The sequence below is a fragment of the Contarinia nasturtii genome, unplaced genomic scaffold (assembly GCF_009176525.2).
Source record: "Contarinia nasturtii isolate CC-2019 unplaced genomic scaffold, AAFC_CNas_1.1 Cnas_scaffold_1371, whole genome shotgun sequence".
NCBI classification, from domain to species: Eukaryota; Metazoa; Arthropoda; class Insecta; order Diptera; family Cecidomyiidae; genus Contarinia; species Contarinia nasturtii.
This window is the reverse complement of record NW_022198708.1, coordinates 1,708,650-1,724,051: the sequence shown is the minus strand read 5'-3', so window position 1 is coordinate 1,724,051 and position 15,402 is coordinate 1,708,650. Positions and strand designations below refer to the sequence as shown.

At 32.4% G+C, this 15,402-nt stretch overlaps 2 protein-coding genes across 6 annotated transcripts in view; one reads left to right on the top strand and one right to left on the bottom strand.

Annotated features, from left to right (window-relative positions):
* The window catches only part of LOC116345971, a 28,283-nt gene extending 22,315 nt beyond the window's left edge, over positions 1-5,968 (bottom strand). For 2 of the 4 annotated variants that reach the window (XM_031775815.1, XM_031775817.1), the window contains exons 1-6: positions 5,839-5,968; positions 5,531-5,696; positions 5,167-5,255; positions 4,641-4,740; positions 4,375-4,484; positions 3,686-3,789 (exon numbers count right to left, since the gene is read on the bottom strand). In XM_031775815.1, coding sequence (XP_031631675.1) covers positions 3,686-3,789; positions 4,375-4,484; positions 4,641-4,740; positions 5,167-5,255; positions 5,531-5,660 — 533 coding nt within the window. In that variant the 5' untranslated portion in view covers positions 5,661-5,696; positions 5,839-5,968. The remainder of the gene's footprint in view (positions 1-3,685; positions 3,790-4,374; positions 4,485-4,640; positions 4,741-5,166; positions 5,256-5,530; positions 5,697-5,838) is intronic. The other 2 variants (XM_031775818.1, XM_031775816.1) reach the window with 2 other exon arrangements.
* LOC116345963 (guanylate cyclase soluble subunit beta-1) overlaps positions 1-15,172 on the top strand; it is a 119,122-nt gene extending 103,950 nt beyond the window's left edge. For both annotated transcript variants that reach the window (XM_031775792.1, XM_031775791.1), the window contains exon 16: positions 7,870-15,172. In XM_031775792.1, coding sequence (XP_031631652.1) covers positions 7,870-8,029 — 160 coding nt within the window. In that variant the 3' untranslated portion in view covers positions 8,030-15,172. The remainder of the gene's footprint in view (positions 1-7,869) is intronic.
* The last annotated feature ends 230 nt before the right edge of the window (positions 15,173-15,402 follow it).

The following is a 15,402-nucleotide window of genomic DNA, read 5'->3' as shown; positions in this document are numbered from 1 at the left end:
ACATAACGTATCGCATGAATGGCAATTTTGATCAAAACCATAAAATGCACATTCCTGTAATTTTATGTGGAACATGATATTACTTGTGGATGTATGGTTATTGAAAATATCCGCTAACCAAAAAAGAATCCACTTGTTCAAGACAATATATAAAGTGGAATGTTATTCATTCTCGTTTAATTTATGAACCAGATTCGTGCAATAAACTTTCTTTTTTATATATCACATTGAGTCAAAGAGATTCGGTTGGTTTGTCGAAACTATTTTGTAATACTTCCCTCAAGATGTGACCACTTTTAAAGTTTTAAATTCAACTCGATTTCTTTCTTTTTTATATGCAAGTCGTAAATGAAAAAAAAAATCAATTTCATTCAAAGTGCATTCGAATGCGATTTTCTTTCGACGTCGGGATTTTTAAGTGGTATTCTCTCGAATTAGTGAAACTTTTTGGAACAAAATTTACTGTTTTTCGCCCTATGTGACGGCTGAATACGAAAAAAAAAACATGTCACATTCGCCAGTTCAGTTTGGAGCACACTTCTCTCATATCCATATTCATGCAGTATATAAATGCAAAAATGAAAAGTGTCCAAAATACAACTGAAAAAGTTTGGTGCTATATTCATGGGAATCAATATGAAAAAAAGTACACACATGTATACATATAATCGAAAATGCTATTGTATCATTGATGTGCTTTCAATCATTTCGAAACACTGTTCCTGATCGCTGTCACCCACTTTCGTTTGCTGTTGCATCGTTTGTATGTGTTTATTTAAACAAAAGCCTTATCAATAATGCAAATGGTGTGTGTTTTTCTCTCCTTTTTTTCAATACATCTTTTGTTATTGTTGAATAGCTTGTAGAATGGCAAACAAAATGAAGTGGAAAACGCGATGCTACTTGTATCAAACATGGGCACAGGGGGTTGTAAGCCCGGATAACCCCTCCTTGAATCGTCCGAGGTACCCCCTCCCGACGACAGCCGAAAATTCTTTCGATTTGCTAGAGTTTTTTGCGAAAAAATTGAAGACCTTTTTTTTTGCTTTTCAAGTTTGTGAGGAATAGAAAAATCTTTAAAATTGCTAGGGTTTTTCGCGACAAAAAATGTCTTGATTTGCTAGGGTTTTTTGAGTGGCCGGTGGACCCCCCTCCTTAATTTTTTTGCATGCCCATGTATGACATGTATAGAAATACAAGCGATGTTGATTTGTCGTTGTGTAGTTATGTAGTTTTTTCCCTATTGTTTACATTCAGTGTTTTTCCCTGAATGCAGATTCAATCACCAAAAGGAAGGAAGAAGAATGAAAGTAAGACAGAATAGAAGAGATGTTGAAACGATGAAAAAGGACGAAACGAATAAGAGTAAAATTATTCCTTTTCACAACTTCTGATGAACATTTTCGTCGCATTATTGTCGTGTTTGTGTGTGCATTTTCTGCTTACATATGCGAAAAGAAAAAACGCACAAACAAACAGATATTCGTAAATATAACTTGTTGGTTGAATGGCAAACGAAAAATGACAATCATGAACACAAAAACGAACTGATGAGAGAATGCAACGAAGGGAAAAAGTATTTATTTTTGTTAATAATCTAATAATACTAACGCTTTATCGTATATATCGTTGGCTTTAACAATATTTCTTATTTTTCTGCTCGCTCATGAAGAAGCCATTGGGAATGAAGTGTCTTAAGCCAAACCATATTCGCATTATAAAATAATAAAAGTGACAGAGGTAGCGCATAAGTCATAGTCAGGCAATCAACAATTGAAAAATCCGAAAATGGATGATATCTTTTTCTTTCGCCAATACGTTGAAAAAAGAGAATAGGTAATACCACAGACTGAAAAAACCGAAAGAGAAACCAAAGCACTCTGACTCAATGTAGCGGTGAATGTCATAAAAAAGTTTTTAAAGTATTACATTATAAAATGTGCGAAAAAAGCGAATGTATGATAAAAGAAAGTTCACAAATGAAAATATAGACAGCACTCTGTATACACTCTGAGGCAAAATGATATGCGAAGCACTTGCACATGAAAACACCAATATACGTTTTTTTTATTCTCGCACATTTTTTTTGCTAAGTATCACATTCAACGTAACACCAATGTTATTGATAAAAGCTACACAAAAACATTCTAATTAAGAAAACCGACGTAAAATTTTATGCAGAAGCTTTTTTATGCACCGCATACTGTTTCCGTGCTCTTATTTCGTCACACGCACACAGATCGGCAAAAGAAAGACACAGCGAAAAAAAAAAGATTTATAAATTTGGCCTCATTTTAAAATACAATTTTATGCTATGAAAATTCATTCCCGTTTAATTTTGTTTTTTTTTTTTGTACCGTGCCACCACGTATTCAACACTGTTTATTCAGCGTATTTTACAATATTAGAGGGAAAATCACAGGCATCAAATGCGCATTTTTCATTAGAGATTATGAATCACGTTCTCCACACAATTTGGAAAAGTGGCAAGGAAAAAAATTACGAAAAAGCCAGTAAAAAACGACACGGACATTTCTATCGTTGCTACTACATACGATATGAAAGTGACGGGAGATTTTTATGTTTCTTTAAGAATTGTTGAAAAAAAAAAAATGCAAAAAAAGATAGAGAGAATAAAAGAATATTTCGCTTGAAAAGTATTAATCCTTTTTGTGAAGCGAAATGCAAACACTTGATGATCATATCTCGCATATTTTTTTACTCCATTCGCAAGAGCAAAAAATATGATTTTATTAAGCTTCTTTCCGAATAAAAGTTCTTCGCCCCTTCTTTTTTAATAAAGACTTACAGAGTAAATATTGACGCATTATGAAATTATGGATTGCTGTTTGTCATGAACACCAAAATGCGATGAAAAAATTATTAGCTTTTTTTTTTTTACTGTGTGCCAGAAACATCATATAAAAAAGCCGACGAGATAAGCGCGTTTAATGCAAACGAAAAGTTTAAAAAGCAAATGTATATCAATGCTTGTTTTAGCATCACGTTGATTTTATTATCGCTTGACTTGTTTATATAAGAGGTTCGGCCTTTTTTTCTACCATCCTACATTGGTTCTTGTCTTAAAATTAATACGTTTTTATAGTAGGTTCGCCTGGACCTAGAAAATATCTCGCATCGCGGTGAATCAAGAACCAACGGAAAATCAAAAGAGAGAACGCTTTTATTGCACAAACAGAGAGGAAACTTTCATCGACCATGATCTGACTCATAGAAAATTTATTTCACTAAACGATTCATGTCTGCAGGCAGTATATAAACGGTCGAGAACAACGGCTATCTTGGGATGCACTAAGAGAAACCAAAAATTGGCAAAAATAAAACTTTTAATTGATTTAATATGTTGATGTAATGGTTTATGCTTTTTCAATGTGCATTCCAGTATTTCGGTCACTTTTTTGAAATTGTTGATAATTCAAAGCACACATATTCACACACACACACATACACAAACCCTCTCGCTATTAATCATTTCAGTTTGACATGTGACAGCATACTCCTTTTAATCATAGTGAAACTGAAATAACCAACTGAACAAACCAACAACGAAAAAAAAAATAGTAATCATAAAACCAAGATAACGAAACAACCAATTTACCGCACAATCTTTCTCTGTTTACTTTTGTTATGTATTCGGGTTTTCATTTCATTTTTTAAAATTCACCTGAGAACTTTGGTTCCCTCGTATTTATTTAGATAGACCGGAAACTCCAGCCGAGCATTTTTTGCATGTTCCAAATAAAAAACCAGCGCTCGAATATTTTCATCCTAGTTTTGAATAATAAAATGTTAAAGTGAATAACAATAAAAAAACATACAGAGTAGAGTAAATACAATCCAAATGAATATATATGAACAGATATAATTACCAACTAGAATATTCTTACACTGGCGCTAGACATTTAATGCGGAAATCTAAAAATGGTAAATGCATTGGATCAAAGAAAGGAGAAGCGACCAATTAAAAACAAACAATTTGAACAACATTTTTCGCTTTCATTGTTTGAAATGTCACTCACTCTCATTCTCTTTAAACTAAGCATCAGTTAAAAAGCTGCACATCTATAGAATGCAAAATGCGTAAAAACCTAAAATATGTTCACCTGGGTGCTCATTCGATGCTCAGCAGATTGCGTTTAACCAAGTTATGGTGCAAAACAATAGCATAAATATGAAAGCGAATTTATATTAGATATATGCACAATAATGCCGGCGATATCTATGGCAATACAAAATTAAAATTTATATTTAAAATTTAACATTCATATTTAAAAGTCGACTGGATTCAATGAATGATAGATTACACCTCTAGCTTTCGTTGAATAAGCTACGGTTTAAGCTTGTGCATTTGACCTGATCTAAAAAATCGCTCCTCCATCCGGCTATGAAGTATGGCGCATTTGAACCGAATATAGCACCAAGAAATAAACGCTCAAAATTCTGTTCGCATTGAAAAATTTCATCTGAAAATGGTACAGAAATAAAACAAAAACGAGAAAAAGAGAGAGAAAAAAAACCATCGAAATGATTATGAGATTTTGTTTAATAGAAATGTCATTATTACGTCACACTCTGGTGTTTTGAGAACGCATAATTTATTCAAATTATGTATTTCATACATAAAAGTGTTTTCACCACATCTGAATCGGTGACACCCCAGTCCCAGGCTATTTTTAAACCAATGTACAGCACATTATGAAACTTTCCCATTAAACATACCTACAAAAAAAAAATAGTGGCTTAAATGTGAATACAAATCACATACATTTTCACTGTATAATATATAGAATATCCGGAAAGAAACTTTTTGTAGACTAATGTTTTCTTTTTCCTTCTTTCTTTCTTTATCGTCTCATTCTCAACGTATTTTGACTTAAAGTACGATTTCGGTTTTTTGGTTTTTTTGTATATTATGGCAAGCGACATCATTTAATATAGTGTAACAGCCTTGAGGAAGTTACAAAGGAGAACATTTGGGTATTTGAGTGAAAGCACAAGAGTCTTTTTTTTTTTGAAATGGTTCACGTACACAAAAGAACTGATTTCAAGGCGGGTGTCAAATGCAACGAACCTTTTCACTCATGAGCCACAATGTTATTCTTTGTTACCCCTTTTCTTTTTGCAACTAATGCTTTATAATCTCACATTATTGTTCTCGCACTTTTTCCTCTGATGATAATTAATGGCCGAAATGACAGCCAATGTACATGTCTCAGTTGCAGTTACATTTTGACCTATACAAAGATAAACACGAGTAATCACATTGTTAGTTTTAACATTTGAATTTGTTGATAGCAGTTGACATTAAGCATATTTGGATTAGGTTACGATGAATTTGTTGGCTTGAAATTAGGATAATTCCATTTTATTCTCGGTGCCATTTGAAAAATTCACCATTATTATATTATACGGTCGCTCATTGAGCACATGCACCTTTTTCTATATCTCAAGATTTTATTTGAATACAAAAAAAAAATCTATGTGCAAATCATTCAACCAGTGGTCAAACCTTTTGATGTGCCCAAAATAATCGCTGTCAAATGATCGATGACATCTTTACGTTTTTGTTTGGTTTTCAATCCACTGCGTTCTAGTCGTAAGAAAGTCTCTTCGAAAAAACAATCAAAAATCACTTCCATATTGACACTTAGTTATCTAATTAGTTTCATTCGAATCTACAACGAAAATAAAAACTCAATTAAAACTCAATATATTTCAATTAAATAGTTGCTTTGTAAATTCTAATCAAATTGTTTTTCTATTAAACAAAGAAAAAAACAACACACACACATGGTAATATCTTTAAAATGCAATTACCAATGGAACGTGGGTTAGAGGAAGACGATTTGATTACACTTCGAATCTATTTCGCAATACACACAATACTAGTTGTAAATTTAGTAGATGAAGAATTGCAAGTGACTCAAAAACCACGAATGTTGCTTCGAACGATGTTTGTTAGCGCACAACAGCACAGCTGAACTGACACCCTTCAATTCAAACAACAAAAATAAATACGATTGAAACCATACTGTTTATTGTTTTCTACGTTGCTTTTCCTTTTTTATTGCTTCCTTCTTTTTCATTAGATCTATTCAGTCGGTTTTTTTCTGGCATATAGATTTTATGGCCTTCTTTTCATTCGGATATCGAATATCGTACGTTCCCAACCGGACCATGTGAGAGCTAAACGGTTTTGTTTAAATGAAATGGCACATAATCTGAAGTAAACATGTAAGGCTTCACGAATACAATTTTCCACAATGTAATGAGAAACAAACAAATATTTCATTTCGTCGACGTCAATTAGTGTGGAACGTTCAATATTGGTTTACTCAGACAATATATTTAGCACACTGATCAGCTGACACGAACCAGCCGGTTAATTGGTACACTTCGATTTTGTGACATTTATTGATTGTAATTGCGCTAATTCGTGTCAGCTACGCTGATTAGTTAGCCCGATATATTGTCTGTTTTGTTCTACGATGTACCATGAAACAACCAACTCATTTGTTGTGCCATTTTAAATGAAAATCTCATATATGACAGTTTATAGTTTGAAAGCTCACCGTATGTTCTCCGCTTTGAGTTCTCTTGTTTTTATCATGTAATATTTAACGTCAATGTGTGTTTTTGCTCTGAGATTGTTTTTTTCATTTTCTCAATTAAGCGGCATTTACGCAAAAGAGAATAAAAGAAGTTATGTACTATGTTGTTACATCATCAGGGTTTCGTTTATAAAAACACATGTAAAACCATGATTTCCCTTTTCAAAATTATATCATGTCAAATGGTGAATTTTAATTTACGTTTCATTTTTTTTATATATATATCACTCCAACTAAGATTTGGGTATTATTTTTTTGCACCTATGAAAAAAGAGATTTTCTATGTGGATCGAGCGCAGTACAGTTTTTTAATGACCCATCAACAGGCAAGCATGAAATAAGATGAAGAGAGTAAATTGGTGCCGTTGGAATGTTTCTAATTTATTTTCTTGTGCATATTTTGCTTCCTCATTTTTACTGAGAATCGTTTTAACTATGTGAAGAAGATATATTTAAGAAATGTATGGGAGAAAGAGAGAGAGAGCTACATCCGACTACCTTACATTAATTTATTTATTACAATGCGTTTTTTCCTACTTTTTCTTCTGGTTGCGTCCATTTTTTTTTCGTCTTCTCTGTTCTGTGTTCGCCGCAACTCTTTGCAATTAAAATGTACGTAAAAGTTGTTGAAAGAATGAAACAGGAGCAAATATGTGTAATTACTCGAGGGAAAAAAACAAAGAATTAAAATTTGTATGTATTTTTTCTTGTTCGTTGAGAGTAGCATGATGATAAATAATTGAGATTCATCGTAATGGGTTACTTGTGCGACGATAAATTATTACATTTTGAGCGCAAACTAAAACATTCGCACAATTTTCACCGTGTATGTGTACTAAGATCGAATTAAGTGTGTGTGCGTGTATGTCTGAGTGTATACGCGTATACAGGCCCATTTGGGCTTCCACAAAGATTAATATAAATAAAACAAAGTGAAAGTAAAATAAATTTAAAAGATAATTAAAGTGGACTTTTTATTTTGTTCGGTTGATGGTTTTTTCTCACTCTCTCTATTTATCCGCCCTCTTTTTACAATTTGCGAAACATTTTTTTCTTCTTCTAATTATTCGTTGTCATTTTATACGGCCTGTTATTTTTAAAATGAAACATAGAGAATGTATATGTTCCGATTATAGTCGATTTGTGTGGCGCACAGAATGCGTATACGCTCATATAAAGCCAGTTTTTTAACTTTTATTATATTTTTCTTCTCTTTTTTTCATCATCTCTGCTTTAGATTATTGTGCAATAGTGACAAATTTGATGAGCCGTTTGACTTTGAATATCGCGGTTTGGTGACGATGAAAGGTAAAGCGGAGCCCATGAAATGCTGGTTCTTGAATCGTTCGAAAAGCGACTACGCCAATATACCACATCCTGAGGATCTTTTAAGATAATCAAAATGAAGCAGTGCTTTACGGTGCCGTAATTTGCAACGCGTGTACTCTATTGTGTAAAGTTAGAGCGAGTAGATTGAATGTACGAATAGAGGAGAATGACAACAATTTAGCGATTGAACAAACAAACGAACGAAGACATACATTGTTTGTTATATACTATAGTAATAACTATATGGCAGCATACAACACAGATACATTTTCATCATCTCCACGTTTTTATTCACATTCTATTCACCGCATTGCCGTACGCAACATGTGTGTTTGTGTTTGTGTGTGTGTGTGTGTTCGTGTGTGTAGACATTATTGTTACTTTAAGCATATTTCATTCTGTTGTTTTTTTTTATCTTTCGCGTCTCCAAATCAACTCTTCCGCCCACAAAAGCCTAAAACGCGGATGGAGAAACTTTTTTGAATGTATATGTGTGTGTATACCAATCTACTACTACATAAAATATATGTTATGAAGATATAGTCAATTTTCTTTCGTAAATGTGCGTGCCCATTTAAATTACTTCCAAACATAAATTGAAAGCTTTAAACAAAATAAATTATTTCTTCACACTATACGTGAGCGGAAAATATATATATAAAAATAATCATAAAAATGAAATGAGACGTTGTAAATAATTGAGATAAATCAAAAAAAAATCTCTCTGAAAGTAAATGGCGCAAAAGAAACATGCAAATCAGAGATGTGAACAGCAAATGCGATTTATCTCGCGAATGAGACAACCGTTGCGTGTTTGCGTTTCCACCAATCTGAATGGATACCAAAAAAAAAGAAATGAAAATGGTAAAAATGCTTGGTACACCTTTCAAACATGTCACATGCGTTCTGAGAAAATGTGCGCGCTCTTCTCTCATAACATTTCGTTTTCATAATATTCACATTCCTTTCGCTTCTATTATGTGTGCGTGTGTCTCTCTGTGTGTGTTTTGGTTTTCATTTAAAAATGATTTTTTTTGGTTTCATTACATCATTAATCGCCTCATTTTCACCATAAATTTGGCATTTTGCTGGTTCACATAATAAGTCGAACACAATTATCACCGTCAACAAACCATACACATAATCCTTACACATTCAATCCATACATATATATCACAATGAATAGAAACAAACAAAAAAAAAGGGTGTGTATGCACACGAAAACTTTACGACAAGTGCAACACAGACAACAAACATGCTTTATAACCTATTCTATCAACGAACATGGTGAAAAGTGCCAACTTTTTATAATAATAAAAACTATGCGATCAGTCTTCTACCATTTAACGTGCATACACACATCAACAGCAGCAATATTTTACACGTAAGCAAATAATCCTAAAAATAAAATTAATTATGATAGCATAGTAATTAAATGAAAAATAAACAATGCAAATTACACTATTATTGCAATATAAATATACATAAAATGTAAGTGGGTGAAAATGAAGCAGGCAGAAAGAAACATGATGCCGATTATCGAATATGAAACAACCAAGTTAAACATTAGCTCAGTAGCAAATGGCCACAAAAAAAATATCTCCCCAGCCACATTTTTCGTTAATTGAAAGAGGATACTTTTGAGGAAATTATCATTTTTGGGAAGCGACAGATGATTCTAGTTCCATATCTGTTTGCCATACTTCAATGTATGCGTAGGTGAATTCATGATCTCAATCTCTCGCTTTCGTCAAGATTCCAACTGAGCATTCTGTCGTGGAATGTTTGCATTAAATAATTTGCATACATATGAAGTGTTATCTTTTTTTTTGTTGAGGAACAAAAGAGAGAATCTCCATAGGGAGGTTGTAAGCCCGGATGGCTCCCCCATTAAAAAAAAAGAATTCGCGGTTTACTTAACCCAAAGAAACAATAAAAATGAAATTAATCACCTTTTTGTTTGTCATTTTTTTTTGTAATTTTTGGACTCCCCTTCATGATTTCTGATTGTGCCCATGTATGCTTGACACTTACACACACAAATGGAATTGCAAGAATGCACTTGAAATTATGTGAATGGAAAATGTGAGAGAGTGAAAAATGCAATGCAAATGTTCCATTTCGTTCCCTTTTCACAGTACAAACATGTGCGCGTCGACAAAATTTTATATTATAAAAGTTGTGTCTGTGCACTTCTATCAAACGCCTCTTATTGTTATTCGTTCTATTTCTACTCACGGAAATGGAAAGTTCGTTTCGTCTCTGTTCGACAAGAGGAGAAAAAAAACAGATCCCATATTATCTTCGTATAAACATCACTTTTAAGTAAAATATATGAACATAAATGCAAAATATAAGCTATGATGCAAACATTTAGCCCTCTAATATGAAATAATGGCATCATTTTCATTGTGTATTTTATTCAGCATATGGCAGTGGCCAAAGAATGTGAACGAAAAAGTGACACAGCTAGTGAGCAACAACAATAAAATTCATTGTGCCCAAAATGATTTTCGGCTTTTCACTGAAACTCTTAGATGTGCATCTAGTACTTTCAGCTTTAGCTCAGTGCTTAGTTGGTATTTGCGTACATAAGCCAGTATGTAGGAGCTATAATCATATTTAAACTATGCAAGGAAGCTCATTGGTATTGGTCCAACATGAGCCAATATATTAAATATTCAATTTCAAAGGAAAATTCCTCAATTTAAGTGGATTTAATAAATACACAAATTACAACGATCGCATTCTTGGCAAAAAGAATGAAGAACTAAGTGCTTTGAATACGATATAGTTGATTCGATTCAATCGTGACGCAAAGTCACTTTCCCATATTCTACATGGTTCGTTTTTTTGTTAGTTTTCGTTTGGCAGTGAACGAACACATCATATATGTATGAAGAGATGATAATATCTCATACGCATCATCATTTACTGTTCTCACATTGCTATAATAGATGGGAACAATAATAATAATCAACGAGCGAAAACGTGAACACTTCATTTGTCAGTCGTACGTCCGCCACACAATGCTTGTTGCATGAAAAAATGTACACAATTCACATATTGCACATTATTTGCTTTTTTTGTGTGTTTGAATTAGATTACAAAAGGTCAAACTACTGAACATTTTGCACTATTCACAATTCATATTTCACAAATGGAAAAAAAGTGAAAATATTTATGTTTGCCGAGAGCAAGTGTGGGACAACACTGAAATACCAATAATATCTCACAGCAATTGTCAGCATATTCGAATTTAATTTGATCACAAACTAGCCATTTCATTTATTAAATGATATAAAGTGATTGGAATGACTAACGCCTGTGGGCCAGTGTAATTGCGTAATAGAAAATCTGATGGGAAAATATTATGCGTTTTTTTTTCTTCTCGTCCATACGTGCTTTTTCCCATTTCTCCCACATGGTATCGATAATAGTAATTATTTTTCATTTGCAATTGAGCACGCAACATATTTGAACTGTAAATGAACCAGTTATAAAAGCTTGCACTCATCAATCTCCAATTAAATAACAATAGTTTGCGTATTATTCGGGGTTGTTGGTAATAAGTTAAGGGATAAATATTTAAATATAACAAATGAGCATGCAGAGAAATAAAAAAAAATGCACGAAAGCGAAATGGATGCATCATGGTTATTAAAGCACAGTGCGAATGGGTGATTGCAAGTTTTTTGGTGTTCACGCTTATTTACACATTAAAATTAATTTGAAATTAATTAATCCAATGAGCGTTTATGGGAGAGATAGATAAAGAGAGAGAGAGAGAGAGAAAGAGAGAGAAAAAGAGGGAGGGGAGGAAGAAGGCATAAAAACACAGCTATAGAAATGATGCAATAAGTTGCATAGGTATTTCTCAACCGAATGCTAAAATTCAGACCGATTTAAATAATTCAGAGACACGTGACTTAACCGAACAAAACTTAGCAAATGGAATAGAATAAATGTGCTTGCAAAACTTTTTGTGCATACAAAATCAGTTGGAGATACTATAAATATGAGCGAGAAATAGAGAGAGAAATGGCAAAAAAAAGGATGAGGATGCATGAGAGTGTTGATTTAAATTCTCGAGTTGAGACGAAATAAATTTGTCTCCCGGCTCAATTAATTTATTCGGTTTATAAATTATTAATTTCAAATGATAATTTATGAAGAGTTTTTTTTTTAGATGAAAATCCGCCAAAACAGAGACATACAAACAAAAAGTTTATAGAAAATAAGAGAAGAAGTGAGAGAGAACAATGAAAATAAAATTACGATAGAAACAGAGTATCGCATTGTGTAACAAGTTAAATAATAATAACAATTAATAATTCATTCATACAACGATGCTAAAATTTGGTGAGATTTATGGCAATATTTTTTTTGCGTCTCAATATTACACCCTTGTGTGTATAGGGGAGTTGGGGGGTGGAATCGGGTTGGCTCGCTTTCCAGGCATATATCTCAAATGTCAAGATCGAATGGGTGGACGGTACGGTATCATTTGGGGTTACATCTTTCTGAGATACACCCAAATTTTTTGATTTTATATTTTGGATTTTTAGTTGGCCAACATGCTTCTTCATGCCTTTGGCATATTTTTAATGTATTTAAATGGAAATTATTCATATTCACAAGAAAGCACTCGACTTTAGCTACAAAAAAATTGCATACCCAACAAAATATTTGATGTGAAAAAGTTTGAATTCTGTAAATGCAAAAAAAAAACCAATTTCAAAGAGCGGAATACACAATTGTCGTTCAGCGATGGTTTGAAAACGCCATGGAGTATAAAAAGACCCAACTAATAAGATATGACACTTGAATATAAGTTTTGCTGTTCATGAAAAATCGCAATGGCTCCGATTCGCTCTCACTTCCCCTATTCACAGCTGAATTAGAGAGAGTGAGAGTCAGAGAGAAAAAGAAACAGAAATGGAAGGTAGAATAAAGTTTTGGTTCAAATTTTCAGTTTAATGCTGTCGGCAAATTGCTAGTAACGTGTTCATATCACAGTATATATAAATAAAAAAATCATTCACTTACAATAGATACACAGTTATGTGCAGAATGGAAGAGTTTTTTGCTTACACAAATAGAGAGTGCATATATTACTCCATAGAAACCATTGCAAATGGAGAAGTATACCACATAAAAACGAAGAGAGAACAAGAAAGGCACATTATTATCATTAAAAGTCATAAATGTTTTATTCGAAAATTTCCCGGAATGCGCACATTGATTGGAGTATAAAGTAAAAGTACATGAAAACAAGCGAAAAAACCAAAAAAAAAAAGAGAATAAGATAACAAAAAAACGCGTACCGTTATATTTGCGCATAAGATAGGGCTTAATATTTACTATAAATTTAAAGATAAAGATTATTCGCATAAGTAAGTAGCTTTAAATTGTTTGAATTTAAATGTAAACGCTTGTTCCAGCAAAGAGTAGTGTAATCAACCAAATGCTATATCCATCGATTGTGTAATCGACAATCGTTTCTCGTACGTATTTACAGAAAAGAAAAGAAAAAAGCACTAAACAAACAAATAGAATACGCATGTCATGTATGCGGTAACAATGTAACTAGAGCACAGCCACAAACTGAAGTGTAAATACTTTAGATAAAAAAAAGATCATTAAGAAATTTTTTGATGAAAGTGAAGTTTAAATTTCATTCACATTGATCTCACAAAGTTGAACTGCTCACAACCAGTTATCTGAATATCCGCTGATAGTTTCATACGCTGGATGCAACATCAGTCCAAAAGTCATCAGTGAGCTCGGCTGCTGAGCATCAGCATCTAAGAATATCAGTGGCTATTCAGATAGCTGATATACTGCTCTGGCATACACTTTGTTTTCATTAAAATTTATATCCAGTAGGCAGTGTTGAATAAATGATAAAAATGTGTTAATTATTAATTTTACAAAAAAAGAGTTAGACCGTTTGTTGCTATTCTGACGAAGTCAATATAACGGCAATACTCTTCGACACACTTTCAAAAATTAAATATGCATCGTTTGTTCATGTAACAGATAGATAAAAATATTCATTCTTTCAAGAGAAAGAGGGAAGAAATGTTTCTTTTTCACCAAAATTTGATGAATTATGATGTTAGTGTTGTTTCTATCTGGTCACTATCCTTCCATAGCATGGAAGCCATATCGAAACTGTTATAAGCTGATTCGATAAGTTCAACATAAACCGAATTTGTAATTTTTAAAAGATTTAACTTATTGAATTTGAATCCATGCGTTCACAACCATTTATATTCAATGATGAAATAAAATAGGGATGTCTGTTAAATGACCAAGCCCACATCATTCAACCCCAGAAATGTAGCGTGAAATAAAATTAAATTTTAAACTAAATAAAAGGAAAACAAAAAAAAATGCATAATCCGAATAAGTAATAAAACACGACTATTTACTATAATAATATGATTAAAAGAAGAAATAATAATTATTTATAACTAAAAAGAAAAAAAAATTAGAAAGAAAGAAAAAACTTTTCGGTTTTAGCACAAACACAATGTCTTCGATTCAATGCCTATTTATAAATTAAAAAGAAATGTTCTTGTTTGAGAGTTTATGTAAGCGACAGAAAAAGAAGAAGAATACGAAGGGATTTTCATTTCTGTTTTGATTAAACGTTGTTATGAAGTTCAAAATTCTTTTAAATGTGAATTGTATTTTATGTTATGTTTAGTCAATAGTTTATGAGTGTGATTTGCTTCACGAAATACTGGAATGTTCATTTTCAATCCAATTGAATACACAAAACACCGAACGTAATGCTGAAATGTAAACGAGAGCAAGAGCGACAAACGTTATATGATTTTAAGTTTAGATAAATTGCACAAAAGTAGTGTGCAATACACCTGTAAATGCAATCGGATGTAGTTTTGCTTGATATTTTCTCTATTTATTTTTGAAACAAAACAAACAACCAAAATACATATACACACATCACTGATTACTGAATAATTTAACGGACGAACGCTGCGCTGAAAACAAACCATTACACATTAAAACATTTAATGAAAATGAAAACAACAACACAAAAAATAACAAACACATTGCAAACCACTAACCTGTATTATATATATATATTTATTTAAATCAAATAAAAATCTTCTAAATACTTGTAGAAACTAGAAAACAACAATAAAACTGAACTAATTCTTATCTTTATGCAACCGCCATGAGCCATTTGTTTCATTCATACAATTTAGCTAGTAGCTATAATGGAAATGTACTGATTTCCGTCGTGGATGCCATTTTGAATATTGTTGAGTATGCAGTTTGAGCTCCTTTCAAGGTATGTGTGATAATTTATTGATGAAAATATCTTCAATTTTATAAAATCATCACGAATATGTAATCAAGTCAATTTTTGATTGTTCGAGTTTTCTTTTCTTCACTTTTGGATTGC